Source organism: Aphis gossypii, chromosome 2 (assembly GCF_020184175.1).
Source record: "Aphis gossypii isolate Hap1 chromosome 2, ASM2018417v2, whole genome shotgun sequence".
NCBI lineage: Eukaryota > Metazoa > Arthropoda > Insecta > Hemiptera > Aphididae > Aphis > Aphis gossypii.
Window position 1 is genome coordinate 619,750 of NC_065531.1, and position 19,290 is coordinate 639,039.

At 33.6% G+C, this 19,290-nt stretch overlaps 3 protein-coding genes across 10 annotated transcripts; 1 reads left to right on the forward strand and 2 right to left on the reverse strand.

The window, feature by feature from the left end:
* Positions 1-4,022: 4,022 nt before the first annotated feature.
* Positions 4,023-15,105, forward strand: LOC114132748 (uncharacterized). Of its 8 annotated transcripts, none has more exons than XM_050199892.1 (8): positions 4,024-5,484; positions 9,423-9,522; positions 9,593-9,769; positions 9,825-10,000; positions 10,062-10,232; positions 11,115-11,312; positions 12,217-12,352; positions 14,592-15,105. In XM_050199892.1, exons 1-8 carry the CDS (start codon positions 5,401-5,403, stop codon positions 14,645-14,647), a joined length of 1,098 nt encoding a protein of 365 aa, XP_050055849.1. In that variant the 5' UTR covers positions 4,024-5,400; the 3' UTR covers positions 14,648-15,105. The 8 variants fall into 8 exon arrangements, with proteins under 8 accessions (XP_050055852.1, XP_050055849.1, XP_050055848.1 ...); XM_050199891.1 differs by lacking the exon at positions 14,592-15,105 and adding an exon at positions 12,806-13,021 and having other exon boundaries at positions 4,031-5,484; XM_050199894.1 differs by lacking the exon at positions 14,592-15,105 and adding an exon at positions 12,806-13,021 and having other exon boundaries at positions 4,035-5,393.
* Positions 12,898-14,010, reverse strand: LOC114132749 (probable U3 small nucleolar RNA-associated protein 11). The gene is made up of 2 exons (XM_027998301.2): positions 13,825-14,010; positions 12,898-13,766 (listed from the first exon to the last, which is right to left on the reverse strand). Exon 2 carries the CDS (start codon positions 13,757-13,759, stop codon positions 13,004-13,006), a length of 756 nt encoding a protein of 251 aa, XP_027854102.1. The 5' UTR covers positions 13,760-13,766; positions 13,825-14,010; the 3' UTR covers positions 12,898-13,003.
* An 886-nt stretch (positions 15,106-15,991) lies between the features above and the next one.
* On the reverse strand, positions 15,992-16,978 carry LOC114132747 (U6 snRNA-associated Sm-like protein LSm5). Its single transcript, XM_027998295.2, has 3 exons — positions 16,712-16,978; positions 16,251-16,447; positions 15,992-16,152 (listed from the first exon to the last, which is right to left on the reverse strand). The coding sequence occupies exons 1-3, from the start codon at positions 16,755-16,757 to the stop codon at positions 16,120-16,122; spliced, it is 276 nt and encodes a 91-aa protein (XP_027854096.1). The 5' UTR covers positions 16,758-16,978; the 3' UTR covers positions 15,992-16,119.
* Positions 16,979-19,290: the final 2,312 nt, after the last annotated feature.

Genomic DNA, 19,290 nt, shown 5'->3' on the forward strand with positions numbered 1-19,290 from the left:
ACTGTTCGGTCGACGGCAAAGTGACCCCCATGGTCATGCGCTTCGATAACGACGCCTTTTCTCATTGATTTTGGTATCACCAGCAGTGCACGTCCCTTATATCGGCGATATAAGACACCCGAGGACAGCTCGTAATTTTCGATCTCGTTTCTTTCTTGCTTGGTGAGTTTTCCGTTGACTTCAAGGAGTTTGATCAGCTTGCGTGATTGTTCGTCAGCTTGCTGCATAAAACGAACTCTTTCTTCTTTAGTCAAAGCGACGCACACTTCGAGTCGCTCGGTCAGTTCTGCGTCGACGGATCTCGGCTCCGTGTCGTCGTCGGTGGCTCGAGAAAGGGCGTCGACATGAGCTAACCGCGTTCCCGGGCGATATCTTATCTCAAAATCGTATTCTTGGAGCACCTCGTACCAGCGGGCTATTTGTGGCTTAACTGTCTTATGAAGATTCAGGTAGACTAGAGCCTGACAGTCAGTGAACACGACGAATTTGACGCCCAGCAAAAACTGACGTAGACGGTTGAGGGTCCAAATTATCGCGTATAATTCCAAGCGAGACGAATGATACTTGGACTCGGCAGAAGTCGTCTTTTTACTTACCGCGTATACCATGTGTAATGACGTCGCGGTGTCGCCTTGTAACAATATGCCGGACAACCCGTGGCTGCTGGCATCCGTGTGTATCTGAGTAACGGCGGCGTTAGGGTCGTACATGCTGACCACGGGCTCATTACACAAAGCTTCCCGGAGCGTGGTAAAAGCTTCCTCCTGCACCGGTGACCAGTCGAATGGCACGTCCTTGCCGGTCAACTGCGTAAGCGGAGCCGCGATTTGGGCGTACCTCACTATGAACCTCCTGAAGTAGCCGGCTAGACCCAAAAACCGTCGTACTTCGTGAGCGTCGGTGGGACGTGGGAACCTGGCGATCGCCTGCACCTTGCGACCTGGCTTGACGGTCCCTTCAGAAATTCGGAAACCCAAGTAATCGAGTTCACGGGCGCCGAACTTACACTTCGACGGCTTGAGCGTGAGATTTGCGTCGCGTAAAGCACTTAAAACTCGACGCAGGTCTCTCATCAATGATTCCCAGTTTTCGGACGGTAGTATGATGTCGTCCAAGTAAGTGCTCAGGACTCCGTCTTTTTTCAAATTTTCGAAAACGATTCCCATCATTTTTTGGAAAATCCCCGGCGCACCTTTTAACCCGAAGGGCATGCGCTCGAACTTGGCGGTCGCCTCTTCAGTGACGAACGCTGTTTTGTCTTTGGCCGCGGGGGTAAGCGGCACTTGCAGAAATCCATTGGATAAATCCAGGACTGTAAAAATAACGCCATGAGACAGAGCACCGAGCTGCGAATCGACGTCAGGCATAGGGTATGGCTGGTTCACTGTTTGTTGGTTCAGACGACGGTAATCTACACATAGTCGCTTCTCATTCGACGACTTGCTGACGAGGAGCACTGGGCTGGCGTACTGAGAGGTCGAATCGCTCACAATACCCGCTTCCTTCCAGTCTCGAATCGTGTCGGCGATTAAGCGACGGTCGGAAGGCGACGTTCGATATGGTTTGAGATTAACCGGAGAACTATCAGGGATTTCCGTAATATCCATCGAAATTATGTTCGTACAGCCGAGCTCCTTAATATTTTTCGCGAAAGCGTCGCGATATTCATTTAACAGTCCGATTAACGATTCGCGTTGAACCTCCGTTACGTTGGCGTCGAACACAACGTCGTCGACGGTAATAGGTTCCTTCGTGAACGGCTGCTGTTCGGATTGCGCGACGTAAATTTTGTTATCGGCGACAACATACGACTCAGCGAGTGCGTCGATCGACACGCAGTTGTTTGATTCGAAAACAATTTCACCCGCTTGTTTCGAATAATTGACGTGCGGCAGGTCGAGCCACGTACGTCCGACCAACACGTCCACCGGTATCGCATCGTCCGGAACCACCTTCAACTCGTGTTCAGCTCCCAACACGTCGTCGATGCCTTCGCCGATTGTCGTCGCGCTGGGCTGATCAGCTTTTCCTACTGTGTATAGTGGACATACAACGTCGCGTACGACAATGCCGCATTCGCGGGCTACCGACGAGCGTATCAGCACCGCGGAGCTACCGGAGTCGATCAGACCGGACACGGCATGTCCGTTCACCGACACCGTTTTTGCGAATGGATTTTTCGTCCTCGTGCTCGTATTCGCGTCGACGCGGTATGCGTGGTCGGCGACAGGCGTGCTATCAGACCGTTCGGTGGCTTCCGGACATCGGCCGCGCGTATGCTGATTGGAGCTGCAGTTGGAGCACTTCATAGGTCGTCGTGGTTTCGGGCAATCCCGGCTGATATGTCCCGTACCACGGCAGTTATAGCAATAAATCGTCGGGCGGTCCCTTGACGCGTCCGTTTTCGGTTCGCGTTCAGGCGTCGACGATCCAGCCACCGTGCCGGATGTCATTTTCGGCGGAACAGCGGGTGCGACGCTAGTCGATTTCGCACTTGGCTGTTCGGTAGTAGACTTCTGTTTACGAGGTTTGGAAAACGTCGGTCCGACCGACTCGAACCTTTCTTTCCTCTTAGCGCGCATTCGCTCCCAGTCACGAATATCCGATAAGAGATCGTCACGGTTACAGTGAGAGCGACCGAAAACCCAATCGGTCAGGGGTTGCGACCTCAGACCTTCGATGACGTATTCTCTCGTATCGGCGAATGGCAGGTCGAGCGAGCGGCACAACCCGAGTTTGGCGTAAAAGTAATCTATGGTCGGTTCGTTCGGCTCTTGCGTTCGGGCTTCGAGTTCACGCCATAGATCGGCCTTGCGCAAAGCGCGCACGAACGTGGTTTTAAAACTCTGAACGAAGACGTCCCAATCCTTGAACTCTTCCAACAAGAACCAGCTCCGCGCGGCTTGCGAGATGTGTGATCGGACGTATTGTAAACGGTGACGCAATGGCCAATGATTGGCCTGAGCCATTCCGTCGACCGAGTTGATCCAATCTTCCGCTTGACTGTTCGACTCGTGCCCGGTGAACGACCAAATGGACATTCCCACATCCGGGAGTATGCGGTAGTCGACTGAGGGGGCGGCGGAGGGGACGACGTTAGGTATAGTAAACTGTGGCGACTGAGCTTGTTGTGTAAGGGAGGCACTCTCGAGTAACTGTAACCTTTCGGTTAAGGTGCGTACCGCTTCGATCAATTGATTGTACGTAGGAGCCACCGGTGTCGGATTGTCGCCCGGCATCATGTGGTTGGATGTAAACACTGCGACACACGAACTTGATAACTTCGCGTTGCGATAAGCGGCGTACACGGTCGCGGTTACGATCGCGATAAGAGCTAACCTCTAAATTGCAGGGTCGAACTTTGGACTGCGGCGGCACACGGCGCGTAGGACACGTGAAACGAGCTTCACGAACGGCGACGATTTCACGGCGGCGTTACGCGTACGGGACGTCGGTCTTCGGCGAACTTCACGAAACACGTTACTTTACGACGCGGGGCGAATGACTCGACGACGACGATGTGAAACTGTCGATAAACGGCACTACGGATTCGATCGGCTCTTTACGCTCTAAGAGTCGTATCCCACTTCTGACATGAAAGGAATAAAAAAAATATAAACGGGGGGAGTTTGTCAGGATAATTTTATTAGCAATAACGTCGCCGAAGCGTAAAAATCTTAGCACTGGAAAAAAAAAGAACGGCCGTCCGTCAGCACGGGCTCATGCGACGAGCTCGGCAGTAACGGCGTAACGAAAACAAAAACAACATAATACGATATACGGCGGCGGAGACGGACTGACTGCCTTCGGGCTACAGTGTTGCCCGAACGGCAAAATCATAGCTAACAGTATTATACTGGTGCAGTACAGAAATCGAAATTCTCATAGGTAGTTAACAATAATGGTCTTGGGAAAAAAACGGTCCCGAAAGACTCTATGTCGCTGGCTTGTAATAAAATAAAGTGTAAACGATACTGAACTCATCAACTAGAAGATTTGCAATTTTCTCGATGTCAGGCAATATTCTTATTAAATTCATTAACAATTTTAGGTCCGACGTCCGAACGAATAAAACAGTAAACACACTGTTCCTACACATGCATGCTTCAAAAATTATAAAACACAGTAACATGGCGAACATTATTGACATCGACGCAGTCTTAAAACTAGCAATCGAACAACTCAAAGCAATTGACAGTATCATAATTTCAGACGAATATTATACGACCGATGTCACCGAAGAAGTCATGGAAGATTTGTTGTCAAAAATGTGCTATGACGATTTGTTGCACAGCGGAGACGCGCCGTCATCGGGAGAGCCTGCGCAGCCGGTCGAGTGTACCCTTGAACAAGGAATGGCTGCCGACATTTCCGATGACGGTCCAAAAGACGACGTACTGGATGTGGTTGTTGGAAAGGACATAGTACCGGTCAAGAGTGCGGAAGTGAGGAACATGTTAGGGGACCTGGTCGGCTGGCTAGATCCGGATGTAACTGCACCGCAACTCGGTCCACGCCAATGGATATTCTCCGCAGTTTGGAAAAGCGTCAGACGGGTTTTGCCGTGTGCGTGTTGCATCCGACGCGATTTGCATCAGCGGGCACAACCTTCACCCCTTGACCGAAAACACCGGATAGGATGACGGCGACATAATAGGACCGGGGGCATATGAAAAAGAGCACGGATACGGTGCGTAGCGGTAAGTCAACCGCGCACGTTTTCCGACCACTCGTGGTGCGACAAGTTTGCAGACGTCGAATGTTCGGTGGCCGATATGATGGACCCTCTGCAGGCGACTAGGTGAGAGCCCTACTGCTTTGGTCTATAGCTGAGCGATGGATGACAACGATAAAGTGGTTAGTTGTACCGGCGCAGGCAACGGATTCCGCCTTGACCGCAGTACTGACGACAAAGTGGCAATTCGTTACGGCGGCTGTAGAGACTTTGACGCGAGGTGAGCGATATAGTATAAAAGCTAGGAACGTGGATGTCAGTGCCACCGGACCCGCAGGTTTCCAGGTCCGACGGCGAGGGACTCCGTGGCAGCCACCGAACGCAGACGTGGTCGACTGGACGCAGTCTATAATCTACGGAGAGTATATATCTGTACCGTGGCGCGTTGTGACTAAAGTCGGCAAATCACTCTATTTTTCGTCCCACAACGATTCCGTCAGCCGAATCCCAGCTTCCGGTCACCGCCGATTCCGCAGTATTATATCTTATTCGATCGTCCAGTGCGTTTTAGTCTCTCCGCCATCCGTAGCCAATCGTCTCATCTGCTGCAACGTCGACGCGCATGACATCGCGCACTAGCTGATCGCCGTCAATTGTCGATTCGCAGCCGAAGCTGTCGTGTCTCGTGCCCTCGCCCGCCGTGTCATGGTAAGATAAGGTTAGTCATGGTCTTCGTATCACGCCCCCGAACATTCACGCCAGCGATATTCGTCCGCCTGCGAGATACCGGTCGTGAGAATTTTGCAAAGGTGACTAGTGGCCTAAATTCTTATTCGCTATTTATATTATGCACCCATTTAGCCATCTCGTATCCCCCTCCTCGTTTATTGTGTTGTCCGTCCGATGTATTACCCCCAATTTTTTAATCTTGTTGTTTATTTATTCTATTTTTCTAAATTCTAAACTTTTTTTTAATCATTTCTATACTTTTGTTTTGATTTTTCAACTTCTGTTATACATTTAGCCAGACACAAAAATATAATTTTTTTTTAATTATTTCAAATTATAGTCTGAGCTCTTGGGTCATATTTTGTATTTGTTTTTTTGCTAAGGCCAATATTTGTATATGTTTATAAGTTTATTTAAATGTTATGTTTTGAATTTTTTTTTGTTAAAATTATTTTGAACATGATACGTTTCAACATATTTTGTCATTTAACAAATTTTGTTTAAAAATTGTTTTTTTTTTCATATTATTTAATATACAAAAAGATATATATCTGAAAATTCCTTAGAAAGATTTACAGAAAAAATGAAGACTCAAATATTAGAAATTAAATCTAACCTTGCAATTTGGTAGACCGAATATAATAACTGAAATTCGATACAACAGACTGGCTGCCTTGCCTCCCTGGTACCAAGGGCTAAATTAATAACAAACGATGTACTTATTAAACTGGGACTCTCTGGAGAGGAGGCCGATTTGAAAAGTAAAAAGTTGAGGTGAACTGATAAATGACGTTGCTTGCAATTAAAGTAGGTAGTTCTGGACAGAGATATAACATAGTAACATGTTTATTTTACAGCCATGGGCCTCAATAGTCTCTAAAGCTAATGGTGAAAGATACTTACTCTAGGAATTTGAACTTTTAACATAATACACAGGTAGATAGTATAACAAATATAATTTTGTTTAAAGTCCAGACACACTATTTAATAAAATAAAATAATAAACGTATACCTATTGAAATTACTAGCTATTTTTTAACTTTAACTACAAAGGCTTCATTAATATATTTTAATATTTTACGATTAAACATTTATGTATTTTTAAGTATAAGAGTATAAGACTTAGGCAGTAAAAAAGAATTAAACTTATGATAGGTATCATTGTATCATTGTCACTTATATATTTACCTACAACTCCTATAGATTGTTAAATACTTGAACTAATTAATAAATATTAAATATGAATTAATAATTTACTTAAAATCTTTTCTTTTCTTTCTTTTTTTTTTTGTAATTAATTAAATAACAAGTTACTCACAGGTAACAGTATTTATAAAGATAAGTAATAAATAAATAAATTATTTGTATATATTTATATTATAATATACCGAAATGGCTAAATATAAGACAATTTTCAATTTGAGCTATAGGTTATAGTTAGCAGATTATTGAAGAATGGTGAGGCTAAACTCTGGAGGAATAGCTACACTTTAAATACCTATTTAAGTTATTGAAAAATATTAAATGTAGGTACGTTTAAATTAGTATTTTCAAGAGATGGTGATGATAATAATCTAGTTGTGTTCCAAAATTGTAGAAGAAAATTATAGTAATTTGATTGTTACCTACCCAAATGATGATTTGAGAATTTTTTCTACTTCAACTTTGACCTGAAAAGTTTATTTCCAAATAATTAAAACTCATACATATGTAGTAATAATTACAATCATATTGATGAAACTACTAAAAATAAAAATAAATTTGGTTTCTAATACCTACTCTTAGGGCTAAAAGCTAATCTGTTAAAATAATACTTCTTTAAAACATCATTTTTGCAATTTGTATTCCATAACTAGAACTCAACTATTATTTAGTAAATAGAAAATATAATAAAATGTTTGATAATTAGATAAAAATAATAATTATAATAATAATATTATTATTATTAGCACAGAATAGAACAATGTTATTATTTTGATAAAAATACATTAAGATAACAATTAACGGGATGATTTTTAAAATCTTATTTCTGAATTTTGTTTTAATTTTATTTATAATTACAGAAAAGCTTGAACCCTGTTTCGAATATACAAAATTGTGAAAAATGTATTTGGTATTTAATATTGAATGATTGTTTTATTTCTGTACCATAAACTTATGTAAATAGGTAATTGAGCTTGGGCGCTTGGCCCGTTTGAAATTTTACAAAATAAATAAGTGAACTTCATAATTATATAGTACGTAATATATTTTATGGCCAAAAAATATGTATTAATGGTCTTATGTTTTCCCCAAAAGTGAGAAACTAAGGATTTTTTTTATTTAATCGATACTCAATAGCTGGTGAGCTGGTCAAAAATAATAAAGACATATTTAAAATCGAATTATTATGCTAGGTACTCTAAAAAAAAAATAGAAGTACCACACGTTGAATGTCACATTTTATAGTGCCTTAGATGTCTAAAGTATAGCCATACAAAACTGAAAACAGTGAAAACGTATTGCAATCAGATTTCTGATTGGATCCACTGTAGTTTTCAATATCCTTCAAACAGCTGCTAAAACACCAAAAATATACTCTATAAAAGTGACCATCAAACTAACTAATAGGGATGCTCCAAGTATAAGAAATTAAAAAAAATGAATCTAGAAATTTCAGCATCCATATCCCTCTTTTTAAAAACCCTTCAGGTTTTAACGTATTTAAAATATATTCAGTTGTACCACACAATATTGTAAACTTCATTTCACCTCTCACCTTTGCCGCTACAAATCTTACTTTAAACATCTTATACAGATACTAACCAATCCTTTCAACATCCCTTTCACCTAATGATATTAATGAATGTTAACTCAAAATTACATCCTTCTTTGATAATCTCAAAAATTGAATAAACCCTCAAATTTCTCTCTTAACCACAATCATTAATAAACTCCTTACTAGTCTAACAACTAACAAGTAATATGTAACATCTAACTTGATCAATCTATCTAATTCTTATATGATTTATCCAAAATTATTAAAACTTTAAACGTACCTACCTATTGAGTTCAAATTTCACTAAAATGTACATGCTATAATAAGTATTTTATGTAAAAATTTATAATATTTTCAATTTTCATATCTAAAGTTTAAAAATGTAATACAATATTCCTCATAAGTAGTTGATCCTGGAACTAAAACGTCTAAAAATTATGATAACATAAATACATGATTGTTATATTTTAAAAACATTTTAAGTACAAATTTGAACGAAATTACATATTTGTTTTAAATTATAAATAATTCATTACGTTATTACTATCTTATTATAATTCAAAAATATTATTTATAGGAACTTAAAACTTATGTAGATACTTAGATACAATATATATAATGCATTTTACTACACACAATGAAATTTTGAAAACAAGTAAATTCATTTTAAAATATTAGTATACCTCATTTACATACCTATAGGCTATAACCTATTTATACCACAAACCTTTTCACAGAGAAGAGATAAAAAATAAAATTACTATAATGCTATTAAACTATTTAACCTCCTCACGAGTCACGAAGTTGATAAAATATTATTTACACTTGCACCTTTGGTATTTATTTAATATAGATGTCAGATAATTAAAATATAAATATTATATTATACTAGGGAAGTACGTTTAACTATTAATAGTTTTTCACGTCTTAAACTCATAACATTATATTGATCATTAATCAATGATCATTATATTATATCGATTCAGATTACTAAATACTAACAAAATGTAGTTTGCTCAATTAAGTAATTTTGCTTTCAACGACAGGCAACGACCGTACAAACAAACATTCTTGAAATAAAAAAGTACGTCATTCTTACAAGTAGGTAAGTACGTTATTCTCAAATTCAACTGATCGCTAAATTTTTGTTCACCGCAAACATAAACAATGGTTATTCATGGTGCTTACTTATTCGCTTCATGATACTCGTGCAATAATTATAATTAGTAAAAATTAATTAACTCTGTTAATCGTTGTCAGCTCAAAATGAAACTTTACCTGGACGAAATGTGTCGAGTGAACTTCCCAGGTGACACTATTAATGGATTACTCTGCATACGAGAATGTTTTGATTTCAGTCGTAAGTACTAAGCATTTAATTTTGTATAATGTCTAATACTCTTTATGTTCTCATTGTATGTTGCCCACAGTTGAACCCAGGATTAGGGTCAGTGGATTTACGCGTATATGGAAACGGGGTCTCACAAATAATGTAGTAACCAATGGTGAAACTGATGAATACTTGTTGTTTTTCAACGGAATGGCAGAGTTAAATAAGGAAGACAGTACACATATAACTAATATGTCACTAATTGATGAAATAGAAGGTAAATAATCGTGTAATTATTGTTTATTAATTGTCTCATTTATTTATTAACCTAGGTTATTCCAAAATATTTAAGTTCAACATTATTTTGCCGAATAATTTACCATCATCACATGAAGTTCCATTTGGTCATACAAGGTATAAAATTGAAGCACATTATAATGGTTTAACCACTTTTGATTATTTTAATGTTAACCAATGGGTTGGTTTGGACAAACGTAATGACACTATTGTAAGTATAATTATTTTTAGTTGTTTTCATTGATAGTCTTTTTATAAAATTGTTTACATAGGATAAACGTGCAATATTTTCTGTGCCATTGTATGCATTTTGTCAATCAATTGAAATGATATTAAATTTGAACCAGTCTTATTATTTACCAGGTGAAACTGTTTATGTAATAGCTATGATACAAAACAATTCTAGAACAGATATACTTTTCTCAAAAATAGTCATTGTTCAGGTTAGTTGTCTATTTAAATAATAATTTATAATACTTTAATACCTACTTATTTAATATTTTGAATTAAAGTAGTGAATTTATACTTTAAAAAGATAAACCATTTGACTTAAGCTTGATATCTATATTTTACACTGTTTGCCTTTAAGTAATAACTAATAATTGTTATGACACTTGGAAATTGTATTACCTATATCATAGACGCAAATAGGAAGTTACACTGGCGGAGGCTTAAGCGTTTTAATATATTCAACATAAATTCCCCACATCCCATAAAAATGTTACTTATTTTTTTATTATTTATTAGCTTCTAGTATAAAATTATTTTTCAATGCACATATTATATTTACCTATTATTCACTAGATAATAGGTAACTACAGTATTAAATTTATTCGCCTGTTGAATTTGGCAAAGTCATTTAATATTGATACCGTGTCAATATTAATATCCTTTTTAATATTAATTAACCCTTAATTACAGAATATTTTTTGGAGCATTGTTGATCTCATCCATTTTTTCAATCTCCGAACATACGGGCGTTATTTTAACGCGCAACATTTTTATTTTTACTGTGCGGTAAAATCATGATGCACTGTTTTCGAAATATCGCACAATATTTATGTTTCTCATATTTCATAAATCAATTAACTCTATAATTAAAATTTAAAAAAAAAAAATTTATACTGACTATACTGTGCACTTTTACAGTCATAGGGAGCAAGCAGTCGAAAATAACATTTGATTATTAATAGGTATATTCATTTTAATATAAGAGTTGATATTGGGGGGGAGGTTTAGTCCCTCCAAGTCCTACTCTATTTGCGCCTAGGGCCTATATAATATTTTAAAATTCTTTTTATACCTATAACTGTATCATTGTATAGACTACAAAGTACTGGAAGACTCGTCAGCTATTACCAATAAAACATGTCAGAATAATTGCAGAAGGGATAAGAGGATATATATCTAGTGGAAATAAACAAATATGGGACAGTCATCCTTTAAATTTACCTGCAATTATTCCCACTACAAATATATCCAACAATCCATTTAACTACTTTGAAGTCAAGTATAAAATTAAGGTTATTATTTTTAAAAAGCAATAATAATTATCTAATTCAGAGGTTCCCAAAGTTTTTATTGTACGACCCATTTTGAGATTTTTTTTTAAATTTGGCGATCCACAATATCAATGAATGACCTTTTTTTTAGTGAAACAGTTGCTTACAACAAAAAATATATATTTATTTTTAATTTAAAAATATAGCGTGACCCACCAAAAATACAATTGCGACCCACAGTTTGGGAACCTCTGATCTAATTTATATTTGTTAGTTATATTAAATATTCTAATTCTTTTAGCTGGATAACACCTTTAATTTTGAAATTATTTTTTTATTTTTTTACCCATTAAATTACATATTATAGTGCATTTATTCACATTTGAATTACCTTTTAAAGAAATTATGTATGTCATTAAAAGGCAATTTGAAGAAAACAATAGAAATTATTTTTATGCTACCAATTAACTATGGTGGATAATATGGAGGTCTAACGGAAAGAACTCGGCGAAATATACATTTTAAAATAAAAAAAATTACAATACATTTTGTTATGGGTAAATTACATGTAGTTTCTGGATGTATATCGTTTCTACAAGACACAATTCTCTATGGCTGATCTATCATAGGGTTCATACTGGATGTGTTTATTCTTAAATATACGTAGTCAACCCCAATTACGCCTACAAAAATTATTTTGATTATTGTTTAATAATAGAACAAACAAAAAGTAATAGATTACACCAATAAACTAATTTTATTGATTATTAATATTTTAATACTTTGTTAAATTAAATTTTAATTTGTTTCATTAATATAATAAAAAAAAAGTAAACTTATATAAACTTACAATAATAACTATGTAAAAAATCTCCTTGATTATACTCTAAATCAATTTTATTATGAAGAAATTATTTATTTTTAGATGCTCATTACATTGAAAAACTCAAATAAGAAAAAAGTGTTAAAACAACATTTATTTATTGGTAATTGGGATAAAAGTATCGCAACTGATGGTAAACAATTTATAGACATACTGCAAAATAATGACACAGTTTATAGTAAGTTACACTATTTAATAATTAGAATTTAATCACTTTTTAATTTTTATGAAACATACATTATTGAGCTTCACTAATCCTTAAATAATGTTACTAAAGCTATTAAAATATGATAACCAGAGCTAGTTTAGAGGTGAGCGAGCTGAGCGATTGCCCAGGGCGCCACTTTATCATGGGCACCTTCAGAGTTAGGTTTTCTGAATAAAAAAAATACTTAACCTGAACTAGAGGGTGCATTAATTTTCCTTGCCCAGGGCGCATAGTTTCCTAAGACCGGCACTGATGATAATAGTAATTTAAAAGTAATTTATTTTATTGTTGTTTAAACTTTCGATGTGAAGTGTTCAAAATCAACTAAGCTATTAGTAGGAAAATCAATCAATTTCTCCAATATAAAATTATTATATTATTTATTATTACTTCTATCATTAAGTTACAATGTTTTTTTTTCAGAGGTTGGGGTTAAAGATTGTTCTATAATTAAAACGGAAAACAATAACATAGATTTCGTACCAAAGTATATGGTATATGAGAAAAGTCAAGTATAAGATAAAGTAAATTTGTTAAATATATTGTATATTATTTATAATAGAAGGACACTATTATGTCAAAACAATTTTTTACATTAATATTGTTATGAAAAAATATAGATTACTTTTTTCTCTCGTATTTCCATTTATAAATTGGTGCTGCATCTTTTGTTGCAGGTTTTATCTTCTTTGGTTGTTCTTTCTTAGACCCAAGCAAATGAGTTTTAATTTCCAATTTCCTTTGTACAATAGATAATTCCTTTTCTCTATTAGTTCTTCGTTCTAATTCTCTATATGATTTTCTCTTTTCAGATAACATTTGTTTAATAGTCTCTTCATCTAAATCTGGCAATTCAATTTTTTTTAAATCCGATAATCTTATACGATTGGTTTTCCTATCAATAAGATTTGGATGTGTATCTATCTTTTCAGCTAAATTTTCATTACATTGATCATCTTCATTGAAATAAATATGACTGTTATTTGATTGATTAGCTTGATCTAAGAAATGCAGTTGCGATTGTAAACGCTCAATTTTTTTCCTTTCCATAGTCGCACGCATATTGATGTATTTCAAATCTCTAGTTTGCATTAGCTTAATTTGATCTTCAGTGTGTTCATCTTCTTCTCGTATTTCTGTATGACGTCCATCCTCAACTTTTGAATTTGTCATGTGAAAATAAAACTCATCTGGATTGCGGTTTTGTGCTCGTTTTTTCAATAACTTTAAAACACGTTCTCGTTCCTGATGGTGTCTAGCGCGAACTTTATAATCCTTTTTCTTTTCAAGCAACCCATATTTTTGTCGAACATCAGGCTGGTGACGTTCCCTATGTGTTTTCTGATTAACTTTTGAAGCTTTCTTCCACGACGACATTTGCAAACTAAACAAATTCAAAATAAATTATTCTTTTCCCTTAAAAATGTGCACTTGCTACTTACCCGATCAATAAGTATTTTTAAATATAATAATACAAATTATAAATAACAAATAGTTAATAACTAATATTTAAAAATTTAATACCACTAGGAAAGAAATAAGAATATCAACTATTCTGCGTACTGCGTAGTGCATTAACGTCGTTAACAGTTGACACTTTACTCTTAACAGTAAGTTATCTTGTAATCTTGTAATCCCATCTAAACACTCAATTATCAATAAACAAGCACGTGGGTTATAGCAGTGTTACCTTAAAAAAAAAAAAAAAAAATGTGAAATATTTTAAGTACAATAAATATACTATTTTACGGCATTTTATTCATCGTATGTAATATGTATAATGTATAAACTAAAAGTTGTAAACAAGTTCTCCAGAAAATTAATTATTGTGATGTACATATATATATAATATTATGTAATAATAATAACACTAGATGTTAAGTTAAATATGCCGTTTATGGTTATTAATTAACATTGTAATGGGACTTGGGCAGATCTTTAAAGGTTTGCAGTTTTAGGTCTGTGAGGTTCTGTTAATGACATACCAAAAGGTAAAGGTTATTTTTGATTGAAAATAAGGGATTCAAACACTTATAAAGTTTATGCGTAGTGACTTAATTAGACCTTTAAAATTAAATACCATAAAGCTAGAATGGATGGATTATTGACATGTTTATTGTAACCTTGTTCATTAGGGTTCAAATTTGAATTTAAAGAGGGGTCTTGGGAAGTGCAGTCTGAAGTTGATTGATTTACTTTTTTGTTTTAGATGTGAACTCCAATGCTTTACACAAAACGTTTAAGTACTTTCACCCAGTGGCGTAATTAGACACTTTTTCTTGGGTAGGCTCAATATTTTGATGTAAGGATTATCAATGAATATTTTTATTAAATAAAAAAGTAACAGAATATTGTATATTATACATTTACTAGCTGAATTACCTGGCGTTGCCCGGAAAAAACTCCTTTTAGGTGTAAAACGCTATGGAAGCGTTGTCGAAAAGAAGAATGTCTAGCAACAATATAAATATATAATAATATAATATTTCATTATAAATGTAAATAATAGCACGTAGGTTGTACAGTTAAAATTAGTTTTATAATAATTAATAGCTGGTATAACTGCCAAATGAACAACAGCAGGAAACCGTTTATGCATCAGATATGAATAAATTCTCCAAAAATCCTCATTAGTGCTGATGTAGCGTCCTATTTGATATTGAGCAATTTCATCGTGACTATTGTCAGCAGCTTCTCTGGAAACAGCCATATCACTGCCTTTGTTGACATATTTGCAAATGTATTTGATCGATTTGACCGAATTGCAATACTCAACGTTAATGTGTGCCTTAAATATTTTCGACAGTAGTGGTGGGTAAGCATTTATTTTAAAATTTAAAACTAATAGTACCTACTTATAGAAGTCGTATAGACTACACGTTCAATACGATATAAAACATTTACTTTTGGAGAAAAGTAGGTAGACCTGGGCCTACCAGGCCTAGTGTTAGCTATGCTACTGCTTACACCTACTTGAATTTGTTTCCTGATGAAGGGACTTTGTTGTTAAATGTGACAAGTAGATAAAAATCTAAACAATGTGGAAATTCTTATAAGAGTTAAACAATAACTGTTTTGAGAAACATACAATCTATTATATTTTTAGGTAATTTCATTAGTATACACAAAATAAATATATCAGATTTGAAATTGTAGCAAATGAATTTATTCTTCTGATAAATAATCTTTGTAAATATTACTTATTGCAATAATATATTGTAAATGTTTACTTTTAATTTTCATAAAACACATAATAAGTTAGCTCAACTATTGTCTATTTCTGACATATACAGAAAAAGAATCTGCAACAATTACCTAGAATTCTAATGACATCATCATTTTAGATCACTCATTCTAATCATTTTGTAGAAATTAAAATTGTATAAAAGTAGCTTTGTTTTACAGAAAAAATAATTTAATTTAAATAAATTTTAAATAATAGTAAATTTTATTACAATTACTCCTTACATTTATTTAATTCATTTATCGGTTAACACTTCATTAGTTTTACATTTTTAAAACTCAATAAAAATGTATTTATTTATAATTTTTAATAATTAAATGAATTTATACTTGATAGAATAGAAATTTTATAATGAAAAAAAAAAATAATGAGTAACTTATTTTATTTCAGACTTAAAAATTTAAATAGGCTTGAAATATACACATTAAATTCATTATTAATAGTTAAACATATTATATATGTTTATGACGTATTTAATGTATCAATAAAAATGTTATTCTCCAGGCATTTCACCACCAGGTACCAACTAAAAACAAAAATAATAAAAGAATAATTAATATTTTTAACCCATTATAATAATCATATGATAATATTTCACTCTATATTAAAAATATATTAATTTACCATTGTTATGTTATTTCCATTTAACAATATTTGATCCAATTTAGTTACTCGTCTTCCTTCGGGCGTAGATTCATATTCCGTTACGTCTTCAAGCAACATATTGACAAAATCATCAAACCCTAATAATGTACCAACTATTTCCTTATCGTTTTTCATTACGATGTGAATCCTTGAGCCAATACATTTATCCACAAGTTCTGAAATTAATAACATTCAATTAATTTTGTTTCTTCAATTGATTATTGTTAATTTTGTTGACAAAGAAAAAACAATAATCAAAATAAATTATAAAAACCTACAATCACTCAAAAACAGTTATTGGTTTACTATGGCGGATTTAACAAAATAACTTAATTAATTATCAATATAAAGGTAAAATAATTATTTTTACACCATTACAAAAGTCAAAAATACAAATCTTTAAAAACGATTGTATAACGATATAATAATACATCACTTACCGAGTGGAAGTAAAGTTGAAGGATTAGTCGCTACAGAAGTGGCCATGGTTTCTAAGGTTTAGGAATTTTTATATATTAGTTTTTAACGGTATATTGAAATATTGAATAATATCTAAATTATTAGAGTAATAGAATATAAAAAATAAGTATCAAGAATATTATGCTAACGAATAATAATTGACGAGCGCGTGTGTCAAATAACGGCAGTCGGGCAGTGTAATATACTAATATATTCAACTGTGTGGTGTTTAGAACTTTACTGTAGGATGAAGATAATAAAATTGTGTATTTCCCTCTTATCACTTATAGTTTATACCTATCACTTCCGATAAGACAGTAACTGTAAACAAATACTATAGATGACCTATCTATAGTATTTGCTGTAAACTCCATATTATTCTATTGCCTATTCAATATTCATATCTAAAAGGTGTTTTAATAAATATGTTTATTTTTGAAATAGTTATAATTATTAATTTCTATTTAGATTATAGTAGTCAATACTCAGTAGTGTACCATGTACGGTCAAAATAAGCGCTATATGCTTACTTAAAAAAAAAATTTAAAAATATATATTCAATAAATGTATAACATCAATTGACAAAATCATATATTGTATATTTGTATTATAAGTATTTTATTTTAGATATTATAGTATACTTCATCTGTATTATATTATATTAAAAATTAGAAAAATAATTTTTGTTATCTGTAATCTGTGTATACAAAATAGAACCCCCTTTTTTGTACGTATGCATTGTATGCACATAGGTACCTAACTCAAAAAGTACCAAACAAATTTTAGTACAGTTTTCACTAATGAATAGGTCCTAGTGGATTCTGGTAAAAAACTGAATATCCTCGGACCTTGGTACATTGTAGAGGTAAAAAGTAAAAAGTTTCCAGCAGTTTAAAAAAAAAATCGAAAAAAAAGTGGCAGAAAAACCGGGAATTTTTACTCAAAACCAGTTTTGTTTTCGACAAAATCATTTTTTTTATATCACTGTAAATATTATGTATTTGACATTATTACCAAATGTTTGTATTAGCGTTATCTATAAACAGTTAAATTATTCAACTGATGATTGTGTTAAATTTCAGTATGATCTGAATTAGTTTTATTCATGATGCATAAAAAACGGCCTTAGTGTTAATGCTGAAAAATGTTCACAAATAACATTTTCACGTCGAAAACTAAACTTAAAATTTGATTATAAAATTAATAGCTCTGAACTGATGGTACCTAGTTATACAAATAAGACTTGGGCATATTGCTATCGAATGACTTGTCTTTCAATACCATATAAATATGACAATATTATGTAATAAAACAAGGCTGTAACTGGTAGGTCCAGGGGTCCGGACCCCCCCCCCCTCCCGAAACTTTTAAAAGTAGAAATATTTAACGTGAATTATAGATAAAAATGATGAGTGTTCAGTATCTAGATATTTAAAAAAAATATTGGACCCCCCGAAATTTTTTTTCAGTTACGGCCTTGTAATAAAGCATTGCGGGTACGTCGGCTTCATACATCGAAACTATTCAGATTTTAAAAATCCTAAGTGTATGAAAGTTTTATATATTTCTCTTATCTGTTCGATCTTAGAATATAGCTATTATTTAAAATCCTCACCAAGCTAATCTAATATCCATTATCCAGAATTGAACGTATTCAGAACGAATGGCGGACAATTTCCCCCCGGACATTTTCCCCCCAACATATTTTCGATGCGGACATTTTCCCCCCATTTTTTTTTTAATTTTATTATTTAATATTTAATAAGAAATTATTTTTTTCCAGTAAAATATAATTTTTTTTAATAAATATAATCAATTATACTATAATTACCTATTATAGTAGATGTATATTTTTGATCAATTCAACTACTTGAAACAATAAAATAATAGTAATATTATATTTAAAAGATAGTCTAAATCAAAAAGTAATAGTACCTACTAGCATATTGTATTATTCTCTAGTATCTAAAATTAATAAGCTATTAAAAACTAAAACTGGTACGGTTTTTTTAACAAAAAAAAAATAAATAAATATGAAAGACGATTACAAAATTAATATGTGCTTAGATATAAAAAAAGGATCAGAAATTAAATGTTTTTTACAAAATATATCATTTTTGTCGAAATTTTTAGACTATATTTCATAAATATTTTTAACCTTTTATAATTTTTTTTTTTTTTTTACTTATATAATTTTTAGATTCTGAACGGAGTGATGAATGTATTGATTTTACAATGATGTGTGTTTTTTTTTTTTGTGTCTGTCGACAACATTTGGAGCAGTAAAAATGCTTCGATTTTTGAGTTCAGCCCCTCTTTGAAAAGTAAATTGAATCTAGTTGGTACTTTGGGGGGTCAAAAGTTTAAAATTTTCAATATTTTTTAAATGAATCGGGAAAAACTCTAAAAAATTAAGGGAAAAACGGGATTTTTTACGCAAAACCAAAACCAGTTTTCGTTAAAATCGAATTTTTTTTTTGCTATAACTCAAAAACTAATCGATGTAAATACTTGAAATTTTCACCAAATGTTTATATTAGCGTTCTCCATACACAGTTAA

Coding starts and splice junctions, on each gene's coding strand:
- LOC114132747 (XM_027998295.2), bottom strand. CDS start 16,757: ATGGCCACTTCTGTAGCGACTAATCCTTCAACTTTACTTCCACTCG. Junction 16,448..16,711: donor TTCAACTTTACTTCCACTCG/GTAAGTGATGTA, acceptor TATTAATTTCAG/AACTTGTGGATAAATGTATT. Junction 16,153..16,250: donor ATGGAAATAACATAACAATG/GTAAATTAATAT, acceptor TTTTGTTTTTAG/TTGGTACCTGGTGGTGAAAT.
- LOC114132749 (XM_027998301.2), bottom strand. CDS start 13,759: ATGTCGTCGTGGAAGAAAGCTTCAAAAGTTAATCAGAAAACACATAGG.
- LOC114132748 (XM_050199891.1), top strand. CDS start 5,401: ATGGTCTTCGTATCACGCCCCCGAACATTCACGCCAGCGATATTCGTC. Junction 10,233..11,114: donor CAAAAATAGTCATTGTTCAG/GTTAGTTGTCTA, acceptor ATCATTGTATAG/ACTACAAAGTACTGGAAGAC. Junction 11,313..12,216: donor AAGTCAAGTATAAAATTAAG/GTTATTATTTTT, acceptor ATTTATTTTTAG/ATGCTCATTACATTGAAAAA.